At 33.3% G+C, this 21,711-nt stretch overlaps 1 protein-coding gene across 4 annotated transcripts in view; it reads left to right on the top strand.

Moving 5' to 3' along the window:
• The window catches only part of LOC149772857 (alpha-(1,3)-fucosyltransferase fut-5-like), a 27,957-nt gene extending 6,246 nt beyond the window's left edge, over positions 1 to 21,711 (top strand). Inside the window, exons 2-4 of one of the 4 annotated variants that reach the window (XM_089947195.1) lie at positions 2,706 to 2,751; positions 16,832 to 18,039; positions 18,844 to 21,711. In XM_089947195.1, coding sequence (XP_089803321.1) covers positions 16,891 to 18,039; positions 18,844 to 18,918 — 1,224 coding nt within the window. In that variant the 5' untranslated portion in view covers positions 2,706 to 2,751; positions 16,832 to 16,890 and the 3' untranslated portion in view covers positions 18,919 to 21,711. Of the gene's footprint in view, positions 1 to 2,705; positions 2,752 to 3,117; positions 3,808 to 13,129; positions 14,056 to 16,831; positions 18,040 to 18,843 lie in introns of those variants that run through there. The other 3 variants (XM_089947196.1, XM_089947192.1, XM_089947193.1) reach the window with 3 other exon arrangements.

The following is a 21,711-nucleotide window of genomic DNA, read 5'->3' as shown; positions in this document are numbered from 1 at the left end:
GGCACGCTTGCAGATCCTAGCCTCCCGCGTCTACCCAGAATCCCAGTGTGGATTTCGAGCCGGCAGGTCAACTGTAGACATGATCTTCTCACTACGTCAGCTGCAGGAGAAGTGTCGCGAGCAGCGGATGCCCCTCTACATTGCCTTCATAGACCTGACGAAGGCGTTTGACATGGTTAGTCGGAGTGGACTCTTCAGACTCCTGCAGAAGATCGGCTGCCCCACACGTCTGCTTGCTGTCATTATGTCGTTCCACGAGAACCTGCACAGCACAGTGTGCTTCAATGGCGCAACATCTGAAGCATTCCCAGTCGTTAGCGGAGTCAAACAAGGCTGTGTCCTTGCACCGACGCTCTTTGCCATCTTCTTCTCCATGCTTCTCCAGTACGCATTCAAGGACTGCAGCGAGGGAGTGTACATTCATACCAGGGCTGACGGCAAGCTGTTCAACATCGCCCGTCTCCGTGCTAAGACTAAAGTCACAGAGGTACTCATCCGTGAATTGCTCTTTGCCGACGATGCCGCCTTGACATCACACACGGAAGATGGACTTCAGCAGCTGGTATGCTGCCTCTCCCATGCATGTAAGGAATTTGGACTGACCATCAGTTTGAAGAAAACAAATGTCATGGCACAGGACACAGACTCCCCTCCCTCTGTCTCCATCGATGGGTACAATTTGGAAGTTGTCGAGAACTTCACATACCTCGGGTCTAACATCTCCAGCTCACTCTCCATTGATTCTGAGGTGGGCGGCAGGATTGCCAAGGCAGCAGCAGTGATGGCCAGACTTAACCAGAGGGTCTGGAACAACCCCAACCTCACAGAGAAGACCAAACTGCGTGTCTACCAAGCGTGCGTGCTCAGCTCACTTCTCTACAGCAGCGAAACATGGACCACCTATGCAAGACACGAGAGGAAACTCAACAGCTTCCACCTGAGATGTCTGCGGCGCATTCTGCACATCCAGTGGCAGGACAAAGTACCCAACACAGAGGTTCTAGAACGCGTCAACATGAACAGCATGTTCTCCATACTCAGCGAGAGGCGCCTTCGCTGGCTCGGCCATGTCAAGAGAATGGACCCAGGTCGCATTCCCAAGGACCTGTTATATGGGGAGTTAGCAGAAGGTGCACGACCAACTGGACGACCACATCTGCGCTACAAAGATGTTTGCAAGAAGGATATGAAGACAGCAAACATCAATGTCAACGACTGGGAGAGCTGTGCAAACAAACGTTCCAGCTGGCGTCTAGCTGTCAGGCAGGGAGTTCAAAACGCAGAGGAAAAGAGAAGAATAAAGCAAGCTGAAAAGAGAGCTAAAAAGAAGGATAAGCAAAAGCGTACTTTGGAGCTATGCCATCGTCTCTCGTAGACGGACGGATGCCAAGAAAGAAAAAAAAAAAAACAAGACAAGAAAAATTATAACAATTCTTTAAACTTCTACTCTTGCAAAGAAAAACCAACAGTTCTTCACACATTTGTTTTACCTATTGTCTTAGTTTATTTTTTTGTATCAACTTGCAATATTTCGGGGCAAGTTCAAATCTCCTTAACGCAATTTAAATTTTCCAGCCATCTTCACTGGGATGTTAAACAATGTACAACAGATGCAAGATTAAATTATTATTAGCAGCACCATAGTAAATTAGTTGGGAGGGGATCCGCTGAAGGTATAGAATCCCTACAAATTCAAGATGTTGATATCCTTTTGCAGACTGAAGTCTTGAATTTCAATGCTCTGTATGACTAAGGTGTAAGGACATTTTAAGTAATCATCAGAGCCAAACTTTAAACTTAAATTTAAGGGAAAAGTCCATTTGAGGAATTCAAATTGCTCAATTACTACATCAATTACTACATCATATACATAATGCAAGGATTGAAAGTTCAGCTGCTTATGTGTATTGTCGGGTTGGCTGAGGAATAAGTTTCATTTTTTGACATCATACATTCTGGTATGTGTTAATAGTAAAACTTTTTAATGTTTTGTAAGCATTTATGTAGCACTATTTCAAGGAATGCACGTTCGAAGAAAGCCAATCATTTATATATACCAAACTTGGTGCGAAACATTTTAGACATATTTTCCTTACGATTTGTGGAACATTATGTATCATTACATTAAATAAACACTTAATATTTAAATCAATGAAAACATTTTAGTGACTTCTCCTGGTTATATGACTGCACAACATTTTATACGGAGACTGTAATGGATATATCTGACGACATCACAAGATTTGTATTAAATTATACAATATTTGCAGTTTATATGCAATAGATATTAAGCTTGTGGATGTGCACTAATTACATGTATATTTTCTGCATTTGCAGGTTCATATTTTAAATTGGAAACTATATAATTATGGTGCATTGAATGTTTAAAGGATAATGTTATTATTATAATTATTGTTATTATTATTATTATTACACGATGTTCATGACACAAATTTCAAAACGTGCTGTTTTGAAGTTTTATTATATATAATTAAAACAGTTTACAAACACATACTCATTAATAACTTTACATAGCAATACACCTATACCTTCAGTAAACGTTTAGTAATTCATTCAGTTTTATCGAGTAACTTGTGAATTACATTTTCAATACGTTTCCGACGATTGCATATTATTTTTACTTTAATTTTATCCACGCCTTTCTTAGAATCTTTACCTTAAGCAATATACATATACATTTCAAGGTTTGAAAACAAGGATGGAATATGTGAGGTCCGCACGCTAATTTAGGTAATTATTTTGTTTAATATTTACTAATTTTCTTTAAATATCCGTAACTATTGTTTTACAATTGTGATTTAAAGTTATTGAAAAAAATTTAATCTGCAAAGTTAAAAGCTAAAAGCTCTGATTATGAAAGGAAATATACTTTGCACCTGTTATGAAACTATTATGGCATTTAAAGTTTGATCGCTGCATTCAGGAGTTACAAGCGAAATGAAAGTTCACGCGATTATATCGAATCAGCCATTTATACCATTGTCTATTCATTGGTAAATTGAAAACGAACATTCGTATGAAAGTAGACCTGACTACGATTGATCTCCATTGGACATGTATAGCAATAATGTAACTATAATAAAACAGGACGAGGAATATGGGAAATAGGCGTCTTTGTAATGTATTCGTGCAACAAACGAAGACTTAAAAGCATAACTATGTATGCTTCATTGTCTTTATTCATTATATGGTTTACTGGATGTGTGTTACTATTATACTTGACTAACAGTCTAGAATCCCTGGAGAAAAGGATTATGCAACAGATCGATTTACGAACTACTTCTGGTGATAGTATAAGCTATAGTAAAATTACAAAGTTGGCACATTCTTTAAATGACGAATTGTACAGTAAACCTCCGGGGTGTCATTTTGGTGCAAATGTAAGAGTTATAACACCTATAAAACAAATTCAGTGCAAAAACTGGGCAGTAGTTACAACTACTTCCAAACCCACAGATTCAGTCCGTCTAATAATATCTGATAGCAGATGGTGCGTGGCTGTTGTCGCAGACATAAATTCACAACCAAAAGACATTTACATATCAGACTTAGGGTATAGAGGCGAGAGATTTGTCTTTCTAGGACCCGAAGAACAAGAACATTTATATCCCGATTTATCAAAGGCAATTCCATGGCGACATTATGCCAGAAAGAATGTAGGATATATTTTTGCGATTCGAAATGGAGCTGAACTGATCTGGGACTTTGATGACACTAATCAAGGGCTTTTTGATATCAGTATTATTCACAACCGAAGAAATATTCGTGTTTTAAAGAGATGTAAAGGTTCGTACAAATTCTTTAATCCCTACCCTTATTTTGGAGCAGACGAATCTTACATTTGGCCTCGTGGTTTTCCACTTCAGTTCGTACGTGATGCGGCTACAATGCCAGATTTATGTAGCACAAACATTCCGGTGAATACAATTGGTGTAATTCAGTCCACTGCGAACATAGAACCTGATGTGGACGATATTTTCAGACTTATGAGACCACGTTCTTTAACATTTGAAGCAACGAAAACTTTCCCATTTATTTCGGTTCCTCGATTTTCGTATTGTCCATTCAATGCCCGTGCAACTTTATGGACAAAATCCTCATTTCTTTACATGGCACTGCCAACAAGTGTTCATAGTAGTTTTTCCGATATATGGAGAAGCTACATTGCTCAGTTCTTTTTTCATAAAAATGAAACAAACTTGTTATTCTCCGCACCTTATGTCCTTCAAAATGTTTCTTCAAACCTTGTCGGAGATTCTGACGCAGAAATTGATATGCATCGAAAGGTGTACAAGTTGGTAGATTTTCTTCATACGTTTCGCTCACAGTTCAATATAACGCTGAAACATTTGTATGAAGAATTGTACAACAGAGGTTTTATAGAACTGAAAGATATCAATTTTATTGAAGTATGGATCAAAATATATCTGGAAGCGTGTGAATGTATGTGATTCCAACACAAATCTATGACAAGTAGGTCTAGTTTACATATGTATCAGATACGTTTTGCATTTAGTGTACAAACCATAACTTTTTCAGTAAGAGGTCATAACTACAGAATGCCAAAATTGATAAATAAGTAATGGTTTGCTATGAATATCATTTTAGCAGTGTCGTCTCGAGTCATATGTGCTTTTGGAATGGCATATGAATTTAGGCTCAGAACTTGTTCTGGTAATATGATTTAACAAATGAGATGTTAAGACTTTGCTTCTTAACGCCATGATTTAACTTTCTTTTTCAACAGATAGCGAAGTAAGAATTTTTTTATAGCAAGTAGGAAATATTATGGATACGCTATTGTAAGTTAATTACTGATTAGCTCAGCATACATGCATTACCATCCTATTTCATTCTTAATTTTCCATAATAATATGCTATGTTTCAGCCAGCTATTATGTGCAACGATTATGTCAATCTGATAATAATAGTCTGATGAGCATTCCAAATTTTATGTATTTCCTTTAACTGCATAAACACCATGCTAAGTTTGTATTTGGTGCATGTGACCGATATTACCAATAAAGATTAGTATTAATATTAGTATTAATAGTAACACTAGTAATATTATCATCAGCACTATCATCAGTAGGAGCGACATCATACAGCTATTTAAAATGATTGTGTTATTGAAAAAATCATAAATGTAACTAAATTGGTACTTTATTACAATCTTTGAATGTTCTGTACAAACTCGATATCGCTCTGTCTGCTAAAGCATTGCATTCCGAGTATGTACTGTTGACAGTTTGTATTGCATTTTTCTTTTCATTATGTCCCTATGTTTTATGATTGTAATGTCATTAACTTAACAATAACTAAACTGTCAATATTTTTAGTGTTCTCCACTGAATATGTATGTTGACAAACGGTGAACCTTTTATAATTCTTCTGCAATCATCATGACAATTCCGACACTTAGTTTTGCACGAATTATTTTTGCACATTGATTCGACTTCGTTGACTTTGTAGGGTATTGTCGCTACGTGGTTGGTTGTATAATATGTAATTACCGACCTGAGAGGAGATGGAAAAAACGTGAAGGAACCATTAAGCCTTATATTAACTGACACAAAGATCAATAAATTAAGTTTACTGTTTCACAAAAGTATCCAATGATCTCAATTAATAGCTATAATTATTTAATTACACGATTTTCTGCATCCGGTTTTAATTTAACTAGTTCTAGCATGATGTAACGCCGTTTCAACGGATGGATACTAAAAAATGTCTTTATGACGTTTTGAAAGTGTAGTATCATGATGTATCGGAATCACATAAACCATTTAATCTCTGTTTCATGGTATCATTCAGTTTAGTTTTCTTGGTATTCTTAGGTAAAAATGTTTATTTGTTTTTAGACACGAGTTAAATACTATAGATTAAGAAAATATTGCAATAATTATGCTTAAAGTTGTTACCTCTCGGTTCAAATTAAACGTTTTGTCAATACAAATCTTCTAACGTCTTATTTAAGTTTGGGCAAAAAAAGTATATGTCTCTCTATATATGTCAATTTCTATGTCGAAATCCCAGACAAGAGTTTGAGAATTTTTTTGAATGATATATGGTGTGGAAAGTAATATGTTATTTTTATGTTTATGAAAACAGAATACCACCTACATTTATGGAACATTGTTATGACTTCTTATTGGTTATGTCATCTAAATAAACAGGTATTTTAGTTGTTTGAGCCTTAATTTGATATAAAAAAAATCAATTAAGCTAATATAATGGGAAAGATTTCATTGCCTCTGATGAATAGAATGAATCTAATAAGTCGGAAAAAAGCATTCACATCAGGGTCTATATTTGCAATTAAATCAACCATTTCTCGCGCGATTCTTGACTATTTGGAAAGCATGACGTAGGACATATCCAGTAATACATATAAGGAATAAGGCAAATCTTGTTTATTATATGTAAATGTTGTTTACTATTAATCATAAAATCACGGTAATACAGTCTACATTTTACATTAAAGCATCACATTTCCATTATGAACCTATCTTATTCAGGCCTCTGAAAAGCAAACGTTTGTTTCTATTTGCCCTGCCGAATACGTACTGTTGGAATTCACTGATTTCACATAATGCTGTTTTTATATTTTTCTCATGGCTCTTGAAAGTAGATTTCTTTTCTAAATAATTATGTTAAATTTAATTTTGTTTGGATCCAGATCAGAATGATATACTCTTTACCAGTGCATTTATTGAGTGTGAGACAAAATTCGGATATTGAATAACAAAATGATGAAAATGTGCAAACGATACAGACAATTAAGCATAGTGTTAGTTTTCCAAATAACCATAATAATTTTTGTCCGAAGACAATGCCGCTCCAAGCATTAGTTTTTCCTATTCTTCTGAATCGGTCAACGAGCATGCGTCACGAATGCACTGGCACATTCCAAGATAGGCCTGATATAAGTTATAGTTTTCATACAATTGACCTGCTACGTTTGCATTTTAGGTTTCTTAAATTGGCTGTTAGATACGATGCTGTTTTGGTATTTGATAAAAATAATAATCATAGATGGCAATGTGAATCTTTAAATTCCATATTATCAACAGCAAGTTCAGGATTATTCGTTACGTTTTTGTTCGTGAGAAACGTAGCCACTATTTGTTCTGGATTAACTTCTCGAGCCTCTGTTGGACCGGTAGTGCAGTTTTATTGTATCATTATTCATGACAAGCTCTTTTTCAGTACAATAAGGGAATAAAAAATGCAGAGATGAGTCATCTGCAAAACAACAAGTGAGAGAAATCGTACCATCGACAATATCGTTTACATAAGTTAAAAGCAAGAGTGGCCAATGCACGGTCCTTGCGGTACACCATCATTTGTAATCATTTCCTGCGAATAACATGTCGTGCGAAACCACTGTTTGGTTTCTATTACGGAAATAACTTTCAAACCATTTTATCACATTACCTGAAACACAGTATTCGTTCAATTTAAATAACAAACCACTGTGCATTACCCGATCAAACGCTTTTCATAGGTCATAAAATACAAAACAAGAACATTGAGACTGATCTAATGAATTGCAATAAGTTGAAAAATAGCGGAGGATGAAATCCTGATTTATATTTATATAAAAAGACGGTTTTCATTAAGGTAACTGAATACTTACTTAAAAATGCGTCTTTGAAAGATTTTTGGACACAGCTAGATATAGACCTTTGATTATAATTGGCATATCAATGAATTATTAAAACATACATTATCTCGGCATTGTGCTGCTAAGATGATATATGCACTAAAGTGTGCAATTAAAGATAAAGAAGGCCAAATGGAATAAATATGTTGTAAATTTAAGTTAAAAATCTTAAAACAGAATTTACCTAAAGTAAATTTAAAACGGTCTTATTGATATGAATGGCGTCAATGAAGCAATGTTTGCTGCAGTCGCTGAAGATACCAGAATGGTCTCTAAATGATTATTTCATCGCTAATACTACAACAGAAAACTTTGTCCTTTGATACGTACATTTAGTTCAGAAAAGTAATTGTACAATATTAGAACTGAAGATTAATTTTCGAAATCACAAAACTAAAAAAGAGTTGATAACTAAGATCATTGTGAAGAGGTTATTTTGCTTGGTTTGCTTCCATTAATTTTACGGGGACCATTAATACATTGTTGGCTATATAATGCAGACGAAAATGAGAGGTGAACTGCCTATTCCAATGATATAACGTGGCAAACAACAGACGCTGCCATGTGGTAGTATCGGATCCTTGATATTTGGATCACACCCTACCGAATGACCTACTGCGACTCCCGCTACAAGATTGCAAACAACCTCTGCAAACCTGTGTTAAAGATTGAAAATAAATCTTCAGTGTAGATATTCAATGTACGACAACATTCGGTATAAATAATATATGTGAATATCCATAATCAATATCAATCATTCGCTACTTCATAAATGTATTTTAAAAAAGACAACAATATAATGAACTGAGTTAATAAAGGTAACTGAACGTATAAACTGAAACTAATTATTAAATGTACTTTGCGGTCAATGTGGTTCACGGACATATTCTGGAGATTATGGTTCTCACAATCGGAAATACATGTGCAATGTCTGCATACGAAAGTATCAATATTTTTAGGAAATGACTGTTAGCTCTAAAGTCATCGAGAATCGAAGTTAGACTAAATTCTGGTGTTAATGATTCAGAGAAATATTTCGCTGCTAACCTAAAAAGGATATAACACATGAGATGAATAAACCTGTATAGCGTTAAAGATATTTGTAAGCATTAAGAAGAAACGAACTGATCACAATAAGACAATATGATAAAATATTATATCTTTCTTCAGGGCCAATCTATTTTACAGTTTTTATCAAAAGGTCTCAACGTTGAACAGTATATTTGTTTTAAACTTTTTATCTATAACGGAGTTGGAAATCAATACAACTTTTACTACACCATATTGAAATAAGCGTAAAAATTTCAATAAAAACATAATCGGTTTAGTCTGTCCAACATTGATTAGTGTATTAGAAAAAGGTGGATATGTCACTACTAAAAGTTTGAACAAAGTATGAAACCTTAAACCGTATGAAACCGTAAAGTGTAATTCGGGATAATTTTGAAATAATAGTCCAGTAAATAAAATCGATCTTGTTCAAAACAAGTAAAAGATGTTAAAGAAATCTAAGAGAACGTAAACGGAGACGTATGCTGTAATAATAGCAGAACATATTTTGTGTGATCGGAGATAAAATGGAATCAAATTTGTGCAAGTATTCTCCCTTTGGTTTAAACCCAAAAAACAAATAATAAGGACATTTGATAGGAAGAACGTCTTTTACAAATCATATTTGTATTGTTATTGAATGTGTAATTGTGGCTCAGTTAACTGGATGAACAAAACGTATTCTAAACAAGCATGTTAGACATATGTTTGCAAATGTAATACAAAAATACTACTGTCACGCTTAAAAAAGTAATAGAAAGAAACACTATAGTAAGACATTCATACCATATACAAAAACAATAAATACAATTAAAACAAATCAATATTAATAGTTAATGTCTGTCCGTCAATACTTCATTTATTTTGTATGATAATATACTAAATTATATTAATAAAGGCAAATTAATGTTAAAGAACGAAACTTTCTTTTCTTCCCACGCAGACACGCTGATGATATAAATGTTGAATGAAACCAAAACAAACCCAAAATAGTTTGTTTATGTCCAACTTTTGAAAGTGTTTTCCAATAAATAAAATGTCTCTTTCTGACAATTCATTTCAAAACATGTACATATTTAAAAGAAAATATACGGAGACAATGCCGCAACGGAAGATAATTTATATGATATTGTAGACAAATCATGAATACATATTAACTACTTTCCAAAGCTGTTATGGATGAAATTCATAGAATAGATTTCAATTAGGAAATAATGCCCTGAAACGCATATGATCAAAACATTTTATATTCTTATTGGCTTGTTCTAAAATGCCACATTCTACCACAGAATTTACTTTCTAATCCAAACTATAGAAATAGTATTCCTCATTGAATATAACATATTTGCATTTTAAAACTAAAAACCTATTTTATATAATCTGGAAAAGCTCAGATGAGAAAAAAATATGAGTGAGTAGTTACTTGGATAAAACGCTTAATCATCTGAAATTCTTATTGGAATAACTTTAATGTACATTTTGTAAATTTCCTGTTTGTATATATTGTAATGCATGGAATCAGGTACTTAACAAGAAGGTAATGTTAACAAACCTGATAGACTTATCTGTAAATATAATTCGACCAGCGACTATCATGAAGAAAATAAATAATGGAACTAAATAACTTTCGGAACGAATTTCTTCCTTGAAATAGCGTTATCAATTTCATAGTTAAAATTGTAAAATTGTAAATCGTTACTGAACTTTGTTAATTTATCAAAGAATTACACAACTTAAATTAGTATCCTAACTATATAACTTTTCTAATGTAATAATTTTGAAAAGGTCCGTATTTTACTCTAGTCACAAATCTGGCATCCTGTTTATGACTTTAAATAATGTAGATTCAAACTTTAAGCCGAACGTTTGTAAAATTGAGTGCGACAGGGTCAGAGGGTTAGGTTTAATCTTTAAAGGAAGATTTTATATTTTCACCTCATCCTGAAAAATAGATATGCTATTAAAGATTTTGAAAAAATGACTTTCATAAACTGTTCATAAATGGTGTCTATAAGTATTAATACTCTGTTTAAGTTACATGTATGTTTCCTTCATTTTTTAAATATTTTTATGACATCTAGTACATTGATTAAATGTTAAGACTATGCAATGACTATCATACTTACGCTGGACACGGTACGTGTCAAAAATAGGTAATGGTTATGTTGCATTATAGTGCAAGTAACAGTTTTAATACGGGTTGAACAACACTTTATTGTTTGATCATCCTACGCATAGTCCAAGAGGCTGAAATAAAACAAACATTTCGTTTTGAGTGTTGGCTTTATTGCCACTTTCAACTGAATTCAAGCCGATCTGTTTACCGTTTAGCAAATCTTTAGAAGAAAAAAAAACATAGGAAAATATTAGTGATTTTCGTAGGGACTAGATCACAACAGGATTATGCGGAAGCAAAATAGCTCATTTAAGATTTAACTATATAGTTTCTATGTAAGACGCTAAGTTCATTAGCTGCAGAAAGCTGTACACTTGTGTTTATATGGTTACAAACTGGAACTTCACCCATTGATAATCCTACAAATGTAAAAGCGGACATTTTTCAAGATTAATGTACCGCTAATCGGTGCAGAGGAATACAAGATCTTGATATTTAGCTAATGAAATTACTCTTCAATTCTTGCAGAGGTAGAATTCACTTAGCGAGAGATATTTGTGGTGTAACACATCCAGCAAATATTCGACAACTTGAATTTTAGGATATAGATACCCAGATCTGACAACACATTTAAACACTGCATCCTTAACGCTGTTTTCTTTCCAAATTTACCTAGTTCCTTTAATAATTATAAGCAATGCTTTTACAGGAGAGAGATAGAGAGAGTGAGAGAGAGAGAAATGAACAGAGATTATTTGCGCCAAGTTTAGAGTTCTAATCCTTTGAATAATTTACTGAGAATTGTTTGAAAAATGGAGTAGTGTGAGCAATTATGATCATTAATAAAGACAATAGTCAAATGGATAGTTAACCTGTGTTATCAATACTATGTCTATCGAGCCTTGATGGTAGTATTATGGTCCTGTTTTTCTATATTTCTAGAATGACTTCTTAGCATGAATACCGACATTACTGTATACACTGGAAAATGCAGATAATTCAACGATGATATAATTACTCAAAGTATGATAAAATGGATTCAGTAAAAGGGCATATTGGCTATGGACTATGTCATTTGGCAATAATACTATCCTCAGAACCTATGACTAAAAAGAATATAACGGTGTCCAAATCTTTCAAACTATTAAAGCCATAAACATTTGCAAACTAATTAACTCGACTAGCTCTTCAAGGCCTTGATGTCTATTAAACTACTTTTAAATCATACTGATATAATACCGATAGTAAATAAATGTGATATCAGTATTATATTTGAGTCTTATGTGTTATACTAGTAAGAGCATTTTATTAAGCTTACTGAATTATCATAATAAGAAGAACTTATCTTATAACCGATGAACGAGTTGCATACTACAATCAAAATAGTACCAATCCAGCCACTAATTTAAGTAAGATAATAGAGAACTATAGTCGCATGCAGTTGGATAATTCATGTGTCTTGCGCACTCCTTGAGAAAGAATAATCCTTGACATCAAATTCATCAAATCAAATATACCTTCATCGCTAGTATTTTCTCAATCAAATTTAATTGATGTCACCTTTGTTCAAGAAATCCTCACGTTCCCTATCCTCTTCTAGCTTGATCTTCCAGATATAAATACAAGAATTTATATTGTCACGATTGTGAATAACTACAAGAATATTCATGTCCTGTAAAATTATCTATAAGCAATGAATACCCTAATAACATCTTTAACTATCGTGCACTTATTGGCATAGATGCTGACTCCCGAGCCACGACAGATACCACCCCACCATTTGATCATATGTGCCACACTGCAACGTATAATTCCAGGATAATCACTCTCTCTCTCTCTCTTAAAGTTATCATAACAAAACTGAAACAGCATCTATCTCTGGCTGCTGGACGAACTATTTTCTTCCATTCCTTATACCAGATATTTGAGGTAAAAGCTGAACAATACATTTACTGGAACAAAACGACAGCATAATCTAACAGTTGCAACAAAATATTTACAAATGGAATAACGAATGTGTAAAATAACATACAAAGATTCTTAACTTAAATTTTCATTTTAAAAAGTTTATTGATCCAACAAAATAAAATATATAAATACGTAAACAAATATATAGACACATAGTTATTTGCTTTGGAAACAAATGCATACAAAACCTTAATAAATAGTGATAATAAAAGTTTGTTTTAAATAGGATAGTCGCATGATAAATACTTATTAAATAATAAAAGTATTCACTGTATTGAACATGTGGAAAGTCTTACAGCTAGAAACAAAATATAACTTTTACGGCGAAGATGGAACTGAGAATCAGGCGTCATATTGTCTATGTTTATATAGTGTGTCCAGCATGATAATACTTTTGTTTCCAAGCAAAACTATTTAAGTAAATGCATCAGAATAAATATAATAATCTTACGATGAATTCAACGTGTTCATATATCCGCTATACAAACGTGGACATCCACAGAATCGGGTTAAGTTCTAATACGCGGAGAACGTAATATAACTGAAATAGGAAATTCTCATTAAGTCTACCATTTCGTGTACGCGCTTCTCATTCAAAAACAGTAACATGAGCTATTTTAGAAGTTTTGATTTTAAAAAGGCTTTCGTGAAATACATCGGTGGTTTCCAGGCTTTGTTTCAGATCTGATCTCTAAGTAACAATATATATTAGAGATAAACAATTGTTAAAAAGAGAAGCAACTGTGATAAGAATCCGCAAAGCCCTGCATGTATATTTCCCATGGAACATTCAATAGTAAGCCCAGTGCTATGGCGTCGTCAAAACACTCAACAGTTTATATTACTGCAGAACAGACTACACGCAACATACAGTTGTTTCAGGCTGCTGTTGATATATCAGTTGAACGTGTGTCCTTGAAATGACGTTATATTTAGAAGTTGTGAATGGCTTCCTCAACTGGATAATTAAATTCTTCCAGATAAGACAGTTATGTCTATCTCAACAAAATGAAACTTATATCACTCCGAGAAGAAAGTGAACTACTTCAGACGGAAAAATATGTCAGACGCTAAAGTTAATCATTTATGTTGTTATATTAGAAACTATAGCTTCGTCTGGTGGGCTATTTAGCGGGAAATTATATTACTTCAGTCAACAACAGTGCAACTTTGTATAACAATTACTTCGAATGAAAGAAGAAAATATATGCATATTTGAAGCTGTATATAACACGTGCGTCTCTATCTATCTATCTATCTATCTATCTATCAAACTCAAATCTAAATAAAGTTACTTCCCTTCTAAACTATTGTTTATATGTCATATATATTGTTAGCTAGGCAAATAAATCTGTTTCTAAGGTCGTCAGACATTCATATAGTGGATATACTAAGACGTTCATTTGTTCTGAAATTTTGTTTGCTTTTGCTGACACATCCAAGAAAATTTTCATGATTAGAAACGAAATTGTTTCATGTATGAGGCACTCCGTGAACATATCAATTTTATATATCTGGCTCTCAGTTCCATATCAGCCGTAAGATGTGCATTTTGCTTCCAGAGACATAATTTTTCATTATTGCGTCGTTATTTAGAAAGTGACCATCACATTTAAAACAACAATAATACTTTTTCTATTATTTTAGTAGTCCGTTACATTTTTCCAAAGCAAACATATATATATATATATATATATATATATATATATATATATATATATATATATATATAAATATATAGTTAGATCTCTATATTTTTTTATACTGGAAATTAAAATTAAGAATCTTTCAATGTTATATTAAAGAGTGTTTAAGAGTGATAAGTCAATATCTACAATATCAAAGTATTTTGTCGCAACTGATAGATTATGCTGCTGTTTTATTCAGTTAAATTTACTGCTCAACTTCAAGCTCAAAAATATAGTATATGAAGTGAAAAAGATACAGTGCGTACATCAATGTCGTCGCAATTTACATTGTTTATTAAAATTCAGACGTTTAGCTCTCTGTCTCAGTGGGAATCGAATTTATGTCAATGTTCAGTCATCTTCTCGCAGCTATCGATTTGCTCCAGATTATATTGTTTCAGTATTTGATGGGAATACTTTATTTGGATAAATATTCTCTTGATTTGATATGCATGTATTGATATGGCTCTGAAATGAAGTTTAAAAAATTGCAGTTAAAACACCAGATGGAAAAATAGTTAAGAAAGTCTTAGCTTAATAAGGACATAAAAAGAAAGCCAAAGTAAAAAGAAGAAAAAGAAAGAGATTAGATGCAAAAGCAAATGAGCGAAGAAATTCGGAGAGAGGAAAGGGAAATAGAAATAGTAAAAAGAAGAGAGGGAAATATAAATTCAGAAAGAGGAAAAGGATTTAGGTTACAATAATTAGAGCGTGCATGCGGAAAGCACTCATCCATTTTACCTCCAATTACAGGTTTTGATGTTACAAGAAATAGTAGGTTAATAATCCCTTTAAAGAAATGTAGGAGATCAATATTTTATCCGATTTGAGAAAACTGCAGACAATCTGCACTGGCTAAGAGAGCATTGGACTTTATTATCACAAAGTGTACTTACTGGCAAAACTAGCGAAGTCTACACTTCATTGTCGCTATAACAAAGTGCTGATTATCATAAAAGCAAGAGATATATCTTGAAGGGTTATGATCTGTGCATAACGCATATCGACAGAGGTTACAAAATTGTAGAAAGTACACATGAACAAACTCATCGGCAAAGAAAGAATATTGACTATTTGATAGGTGGTTTTCATCAAAACGGTTTGTCAGTATTACAATAATCCCAAACAGCTCATATTAGTTGAAGAGCTCAAGAATAGCGTCTGTAGTGGCGTCATGAGCTATCTTGATTTGCAAAGGATAGAAACTTTGGAAGATGGTGTTTGTACAGCTGATGACTATTCCTTGAATCGCAAGGTTTCATTTAAAATAAGAATTCCTCTCGGCACAGTGTGTCCAACGCCAATACATGTTGACCATAAGGAATACATAAAAGATAACCAAATTAACAGTTTTGATGAGGTTTTTGTACTTTTTGACCTTCCCAAGTCTGTTTAATCTGATTAGGGGTCAAATTTTAAGGTTGGAATTTCCAGCAGGTTATTCATGAATTAGATATCCAACAGTTTAAATATTCTGCCTATCAGCCCGAAAATCAAGGAGATTTGGAAACATTTCATCATACTTTGAATAATGTGCATCATATTTCTTTGAGACAGGAAAATATTGGGATCAAGGCGTTCATTTCCTGGTTTGTTTCTGTTAGGGAACTATTTTAGTCATCACTATACGCAGTCCAAAATGAAATTAATGTATGACGAAAATATAAAGGAAATAAGTTTTCAACCGGACGAAACAGTTCTGGCACTCTAGCCCATACCTCAAAATCATTTTCAGTCTAAGTAGTATGGTTCTTATACAGTTGAAACAAATGTAATATTATAGTATCAAGCATATGTTTTGACTTATATTTAGAAACAAAGCTTTACTGTATAAATCTTTACGAAGAGATGTGAGATGTGAAATAAATATATATATTGTGTGCTTAATTTGTGTCCGTGATTGTTGATTGTATTGATGATGTGTAAACACTATTACATGGTTATTTTTGCCCACGATCGTAGACTGTATTTTGTGATAGCGATGTTCTAAATAGAATATTTACAACTTTTACTTAGTTTAAGATCATAGGATCCTAACTATTTCTGTATTCCTTTGTCATAAGCTACCATACGAACAAAGAGAACTTTAAAAGTGTTGAACCACAGTTGTTACTATATATTTCTCTTATAAAACATTATTCATAGGAGTGCGCATCTGCAGAGATCCAGCTTATTGCAGGAGTAATTGTATCATATATTTTTTCCACGTTAAACACTTAAGCAGTTTAGACCTTAGATTTGGAGAGTCACATACATTAAAACATGAATCATTTTTAACATACGTTTTACAATGACAATATAAATCTATATATTTATTTTAAGGTGATTTTGTAATGAAGTGAAGAATCCGACCATACTTCAGTCTTGGAAAGAGGATTAACATGAAAGTGCGACGAGTGCGGCCGATGTTTCTCTTCATAATATCGATCTTAATTATATATGTTCTTACAACTATTAAAAAATCTTATGAACATAATGATTATCTAATTAAAAGGCCATACACTATGCAAACGGTTGAATATCTTGCTAGACGAACGATGAAAAGCAACTTTAAACTAATTATGTTGTGGACAGAGTTCAATCAAGACAAATTTGAATATCGTAATCGTGTTGAAAGAAATCTTCAGACATGTCCTTTTAAGTGCTTTGTGACTGATAACCCGAAGCTTTTGATGGATAGTGATGCGGTCTTTTTCCATCTGACTGACATATGGGTCCCTAATTGGAAAATAGGGACAAAAGGAACGATTCAGTTTCCTAATGAGTCACATCCGTATCAGGTGTGGATAATTCACAATCACGAGCCTCCATTTTACCTCTTTGGTGATACAAATATATTTGGAGAAATATTCAACTGGACAATGTGGTACAGGTCCGACGCAACGATTTACATCCCTTATGGCAGATACCAGTACTTGGATGAAGTCAAAATGAAACGTTATGAGAAGAGAAACATTCATTCCGAAAAGTCCAAGTTTATGGTTGGAGCTATCAGTAATTGTAAAGACCCTGCAAGACGTTACCTTCTGATTAATGAAATGTCCCAATATATGGATATTGAAATGTTTGGAAAATGTTACGGCAATAAAATGTGTGGGACAGCATGGAGAGATGGCAATGAACAATGTGACGAGGAGTTGAAAAAGTACCGATTTTACCTAGCATTTGAGAGCAATCATTGTAAAGATTACATAACAGAAAAGTATTGGAATGCACTAGATCGAGAGCAAATCCCTGTTGTTAACTGGAAACATGTAAATATTTTGAGTGGATATGTGCCTAACTCATACATCAATGTATATGACTTTCCATCGGTTAAAGAATTTGCTGACTACATAAAATTGGTAAACGAAAATGAAACGCTTTACAACAGTTATTTTGAATGGAGGAATTATTTCAGCATAGATCTTACAGACCAGGTGTCTTGGTGCAATTTGTGTAAGAAGCTTCACTCACTGGACGAAAATTACGAGTCACAAACAGTGGACTTAAAGAAATATCTCGACTTTGATGTTTGTCCTACGACAACGGTAAGACTAGTTTTATTGCACTTCACCTGTGACATTTCGCAAGCACAGGAATTCTAACAATATGTGAGTGCTTTTTGGCTTAATTTTGTTTTAGCGGGCCTTTTTCGTTTTGTTTAGTTTTGTTTTATTTCATTTTAGTTTTGGGGGTGGGGGTCATTTTCTTTTTTCTTCCTACAAGACTTACAACGGAAAGAGTGAAGAGTTTGAATCATACCATGATTGGGTCTATTAATGTGTTGTGTCCTTGACCTTCTGTGCTTGACCTTTACAAATGCCTCGACTCTAAATGACCTGTTTAGTTGCTGTGTCATTAAACACCCAGACACACTGCATCATTTTTTATTTATTTAATCAAGATCCAAACGTTTTCTTTAAAGATAAAATATTTGCATGTTTATTTGATGTCAGTTTGTGAAGGTTTAAGTACCATCCAAATATGATCTTTACGAAAATAGATTGTAAAGCATTCATACAATAACGTTGTGCTGAGACTTAGAAAGGATAAATACTGCTTTATGTCATGTAAAGTATCATAATTCTTTATCTATCCCAACAAAATAGCAAATACAAAATCAAACCGTTATCAATTTATTAAATGAGGGAAACGGCTTTCATAAGTATAATGTTGGTATTTATATTTTTACACAGAAACATACATACATACATACATACATACATACATACATACATACATACATACATAACTTCGAAATAATGTTGACAGAATAAGCAAAATTAAAATAAATGTCATTGTTCGATCTTAGCTTTTATCAAATTAAAATGATGGTTATTCTTTTTCTCCAGGTAGAAATTCACGAAGCTGAACTTAGATCACGAGCGGATTTTCTGCTTAGGAAACATGCTGCCCCAGGACAATGATTCTTCGCCAGCATAGTATTCAATCTCTTCACAGTATATAAAATCGAATATAACGTAAATGACTTCCATTTTTTTGTTTATGTCGTAAAGAATGCTAATCGGATTCTCTTAATTGCTAATAACATTTTAGTGTTCATCTAATCTGGAGAGAAGGGCGGAATCAATTGTACTGGCCAAGTTTTTACAGTCCTTAGAAAAATGTAAGGAAAATGATATTTGATTTGTTTTCATACTTTATATTTTGTAGACAAGCCATGTTGAACCATTCGTTGATGATCTCGATTTGTTTTTTAAAGTAGCACTAATGTTAAATGAATTTCTTGTTAAATGTGCACTTAGGATTAGAACTGTAAGAGAACATAACAATTACATGTAGGGACTTAGCAACTGACATCCCAACTGTCTCCAAAATATCCAACAAAGTCTGGCAACAATATAAGTGTCGTGCCTGTTCCGTTAATCATTTGAGCTTTGACAAGGGTCTTTTATCATAAAATACTGTGTACGTCCGACATCACACACCCGTGTACCACCCATGAGAATAAGATAACAGCAACCTATACAGAATTATACATATAAACAATGCAAATAACAGAAGCTGTACAAATTGTTATCAAAGCATGTGTAATACACTTTTGCTAGAACGGAATGCTAGGTGATGTGTAAACAAAGAGAGCAAAGTTGGACTAAGCGGAGGGCTTCCTTTTAATCCAAAACTATATTTTCGCCAGCTATTTATGAATCTGAAGAAGATGACCATGTTGATACAAAATATACTGCCATACCACGATTAACGTATGGAACACCGGAAAATAATCTCTTTTAAAATTCAATACTTCTTGACGTTTCCTCTAATTTTATTGACTTTTAATATTTACTTGAGCAAAATGTTTAATGCTTTCATTTGATGCACATCAGATGATTAATATCATCAGAACTACTTTGCATCGTATTCAAAGAGAGTTTTCACAATCACGCGAACACAACATAAATTAGAGTCTGTAAACACAACATAAATTAGTGAGTCCTAAGGTACCGTCAGTTATAAGCAAAGTGGTGTTCAAAGATAAGTATTTTGATAATGGGTTTACATGATTAGTATTATGATTTTTATGATATTTGTTCGAGATTTATTTTGAGCTGAAGTTAATGGGCAGTTGTTTAATGTACATGTACCAGAAGCGAAATAATGCAGGAGAATGTTGTGAATGTTTGTGACTTTCTATGTTGGTGAAACATGGGCTCGTACCTGTGTGACCTTTTGCAAAAAGATTTCTACAGCTAGCTACTTTAGTATGACTTTCGATATCCTTGTCCAGTGGATCTTGTAGACACGAATTTGCTCATATCTGTTTGTTAGTAAGATCCATATTATATGATCCGGCAGAGGACTCATTTATGTGGTCTGATATAAACACTATGTTTCTCATTCCTAGGCCAGCATCATTCATTGATTGGATTATGTGTACATTTCCTTGGACAGCCATTGTTCACAACAATGTTGTATGTACTTTGTTTCCAACCCATCATATCGGCTAATGTCAGATATAAAACGTGAGAACGTACGGACTTGTACTGAGTTCACAGTGAACCCGCTTTCAGAAACTGATTGGATTACTAAAGCAGCCTTGTCAATATTACAAAATAAAAAGGTGCTTCTTTGTGATATTTACTTAAATATATTTTCATTCACTCAACAGAGCAATATCTTCCCCACTTGCATACAATCTCCTATCAGCAACTTATTCATATCATCTAAACCACTTTTTTTTTTGGCTTTCTTTCATGATTCAGTACTTAATAAACGGAGTCAGAGTCATCTATCTTGAAGAAAAAATAAATAAATTTGTGTCAACTGATGATGAAAATCAAGTGTAATAGAAAGCTAGGAACTACAAAGGAGTTGAATTCAACACATGATTGTGTGTATAGTTTGAATTACCTATGAATTTCTAACGTTCAGCCGTAGGAACTCCACTGGGATTAAATTTAAGTACTCAATCAGAGGACACAGCCACCGATGCAATTGGCCGTAAGAAAATTGTACTAATTATGCCCAATTCGGTGAAGATGTTATCTGGGGTAAACCTAAAAATGGTGGAGATATATATGCAATAAAGCGTGATTTTCAGTTAGTTCATAAGCATCAATTATATTAAAATTAGGTTGATAGGGACAAGGGTTATTCCGATCATAGTACGAGCTGATTCGGACCATATGAATGGCAAATATTATTCAATTTCTTTTTAGATGTTACCAAACATTTACAATTGTTTGAAATCTGATATTCATCATTCATTCAAAAGAGCCTTTGAGCTGTTCAGAATTTTATATGAAATAATGACGTAGTACTGTACAATTCTTACAATTATCAGCTCAACGGTTACTGGATTTAGCATTTAATGTAGTCAGCGTGTGTGTTGTCTTTTTAACCATCTTTGAATGTATTAATAAAAGTCAGCTGTAGCAAAAGGTAGATATTCCAATATTCCCATTACCATTATAAGCATGCATCTTTAAGTTTCATATAGCAAGGGTTGAACCTAAGTTGAATTGACAATATGAAAGTTTAGTGAACTGAAATTTGTTGCATCACTCCATCATTATATTTATTTCAAATGGTGTAATGAAAGTTGAGTTATGAACCAACATATTTTTTTTTGTTTCTTTTAATGTGATATTCACTACCTGCCAGTATAATCAAATGAGTTAATAGTTTATGTTATTTTAATTCTTAAATATATTCTTTACGACCAAAGTCAAATTCCTAATGCAATAAAGTGAGCAACCTAA

Source organism: Sinohyriopsis cumingii, unplaced genomic scaffold (assembly GCF_028554795.1).
Source record: "Sinohyriopsis cumingii isolate HCF-2022 unplaced genomic scaffold, ASM2855479v2 utg001097l, whole genome shotgun sequence".
Classification (NCBI taxonomy): domain Eukaryota; kingdom Metazoa; phylum Mollusca; class Bivalvia; order Unionida; family Unionidae; genus Sinohyriopsis; species Sinohyriopsis cumingii.
This window is presented reverse-complemented; position numbering and strand designations above follow the sequence as displayed.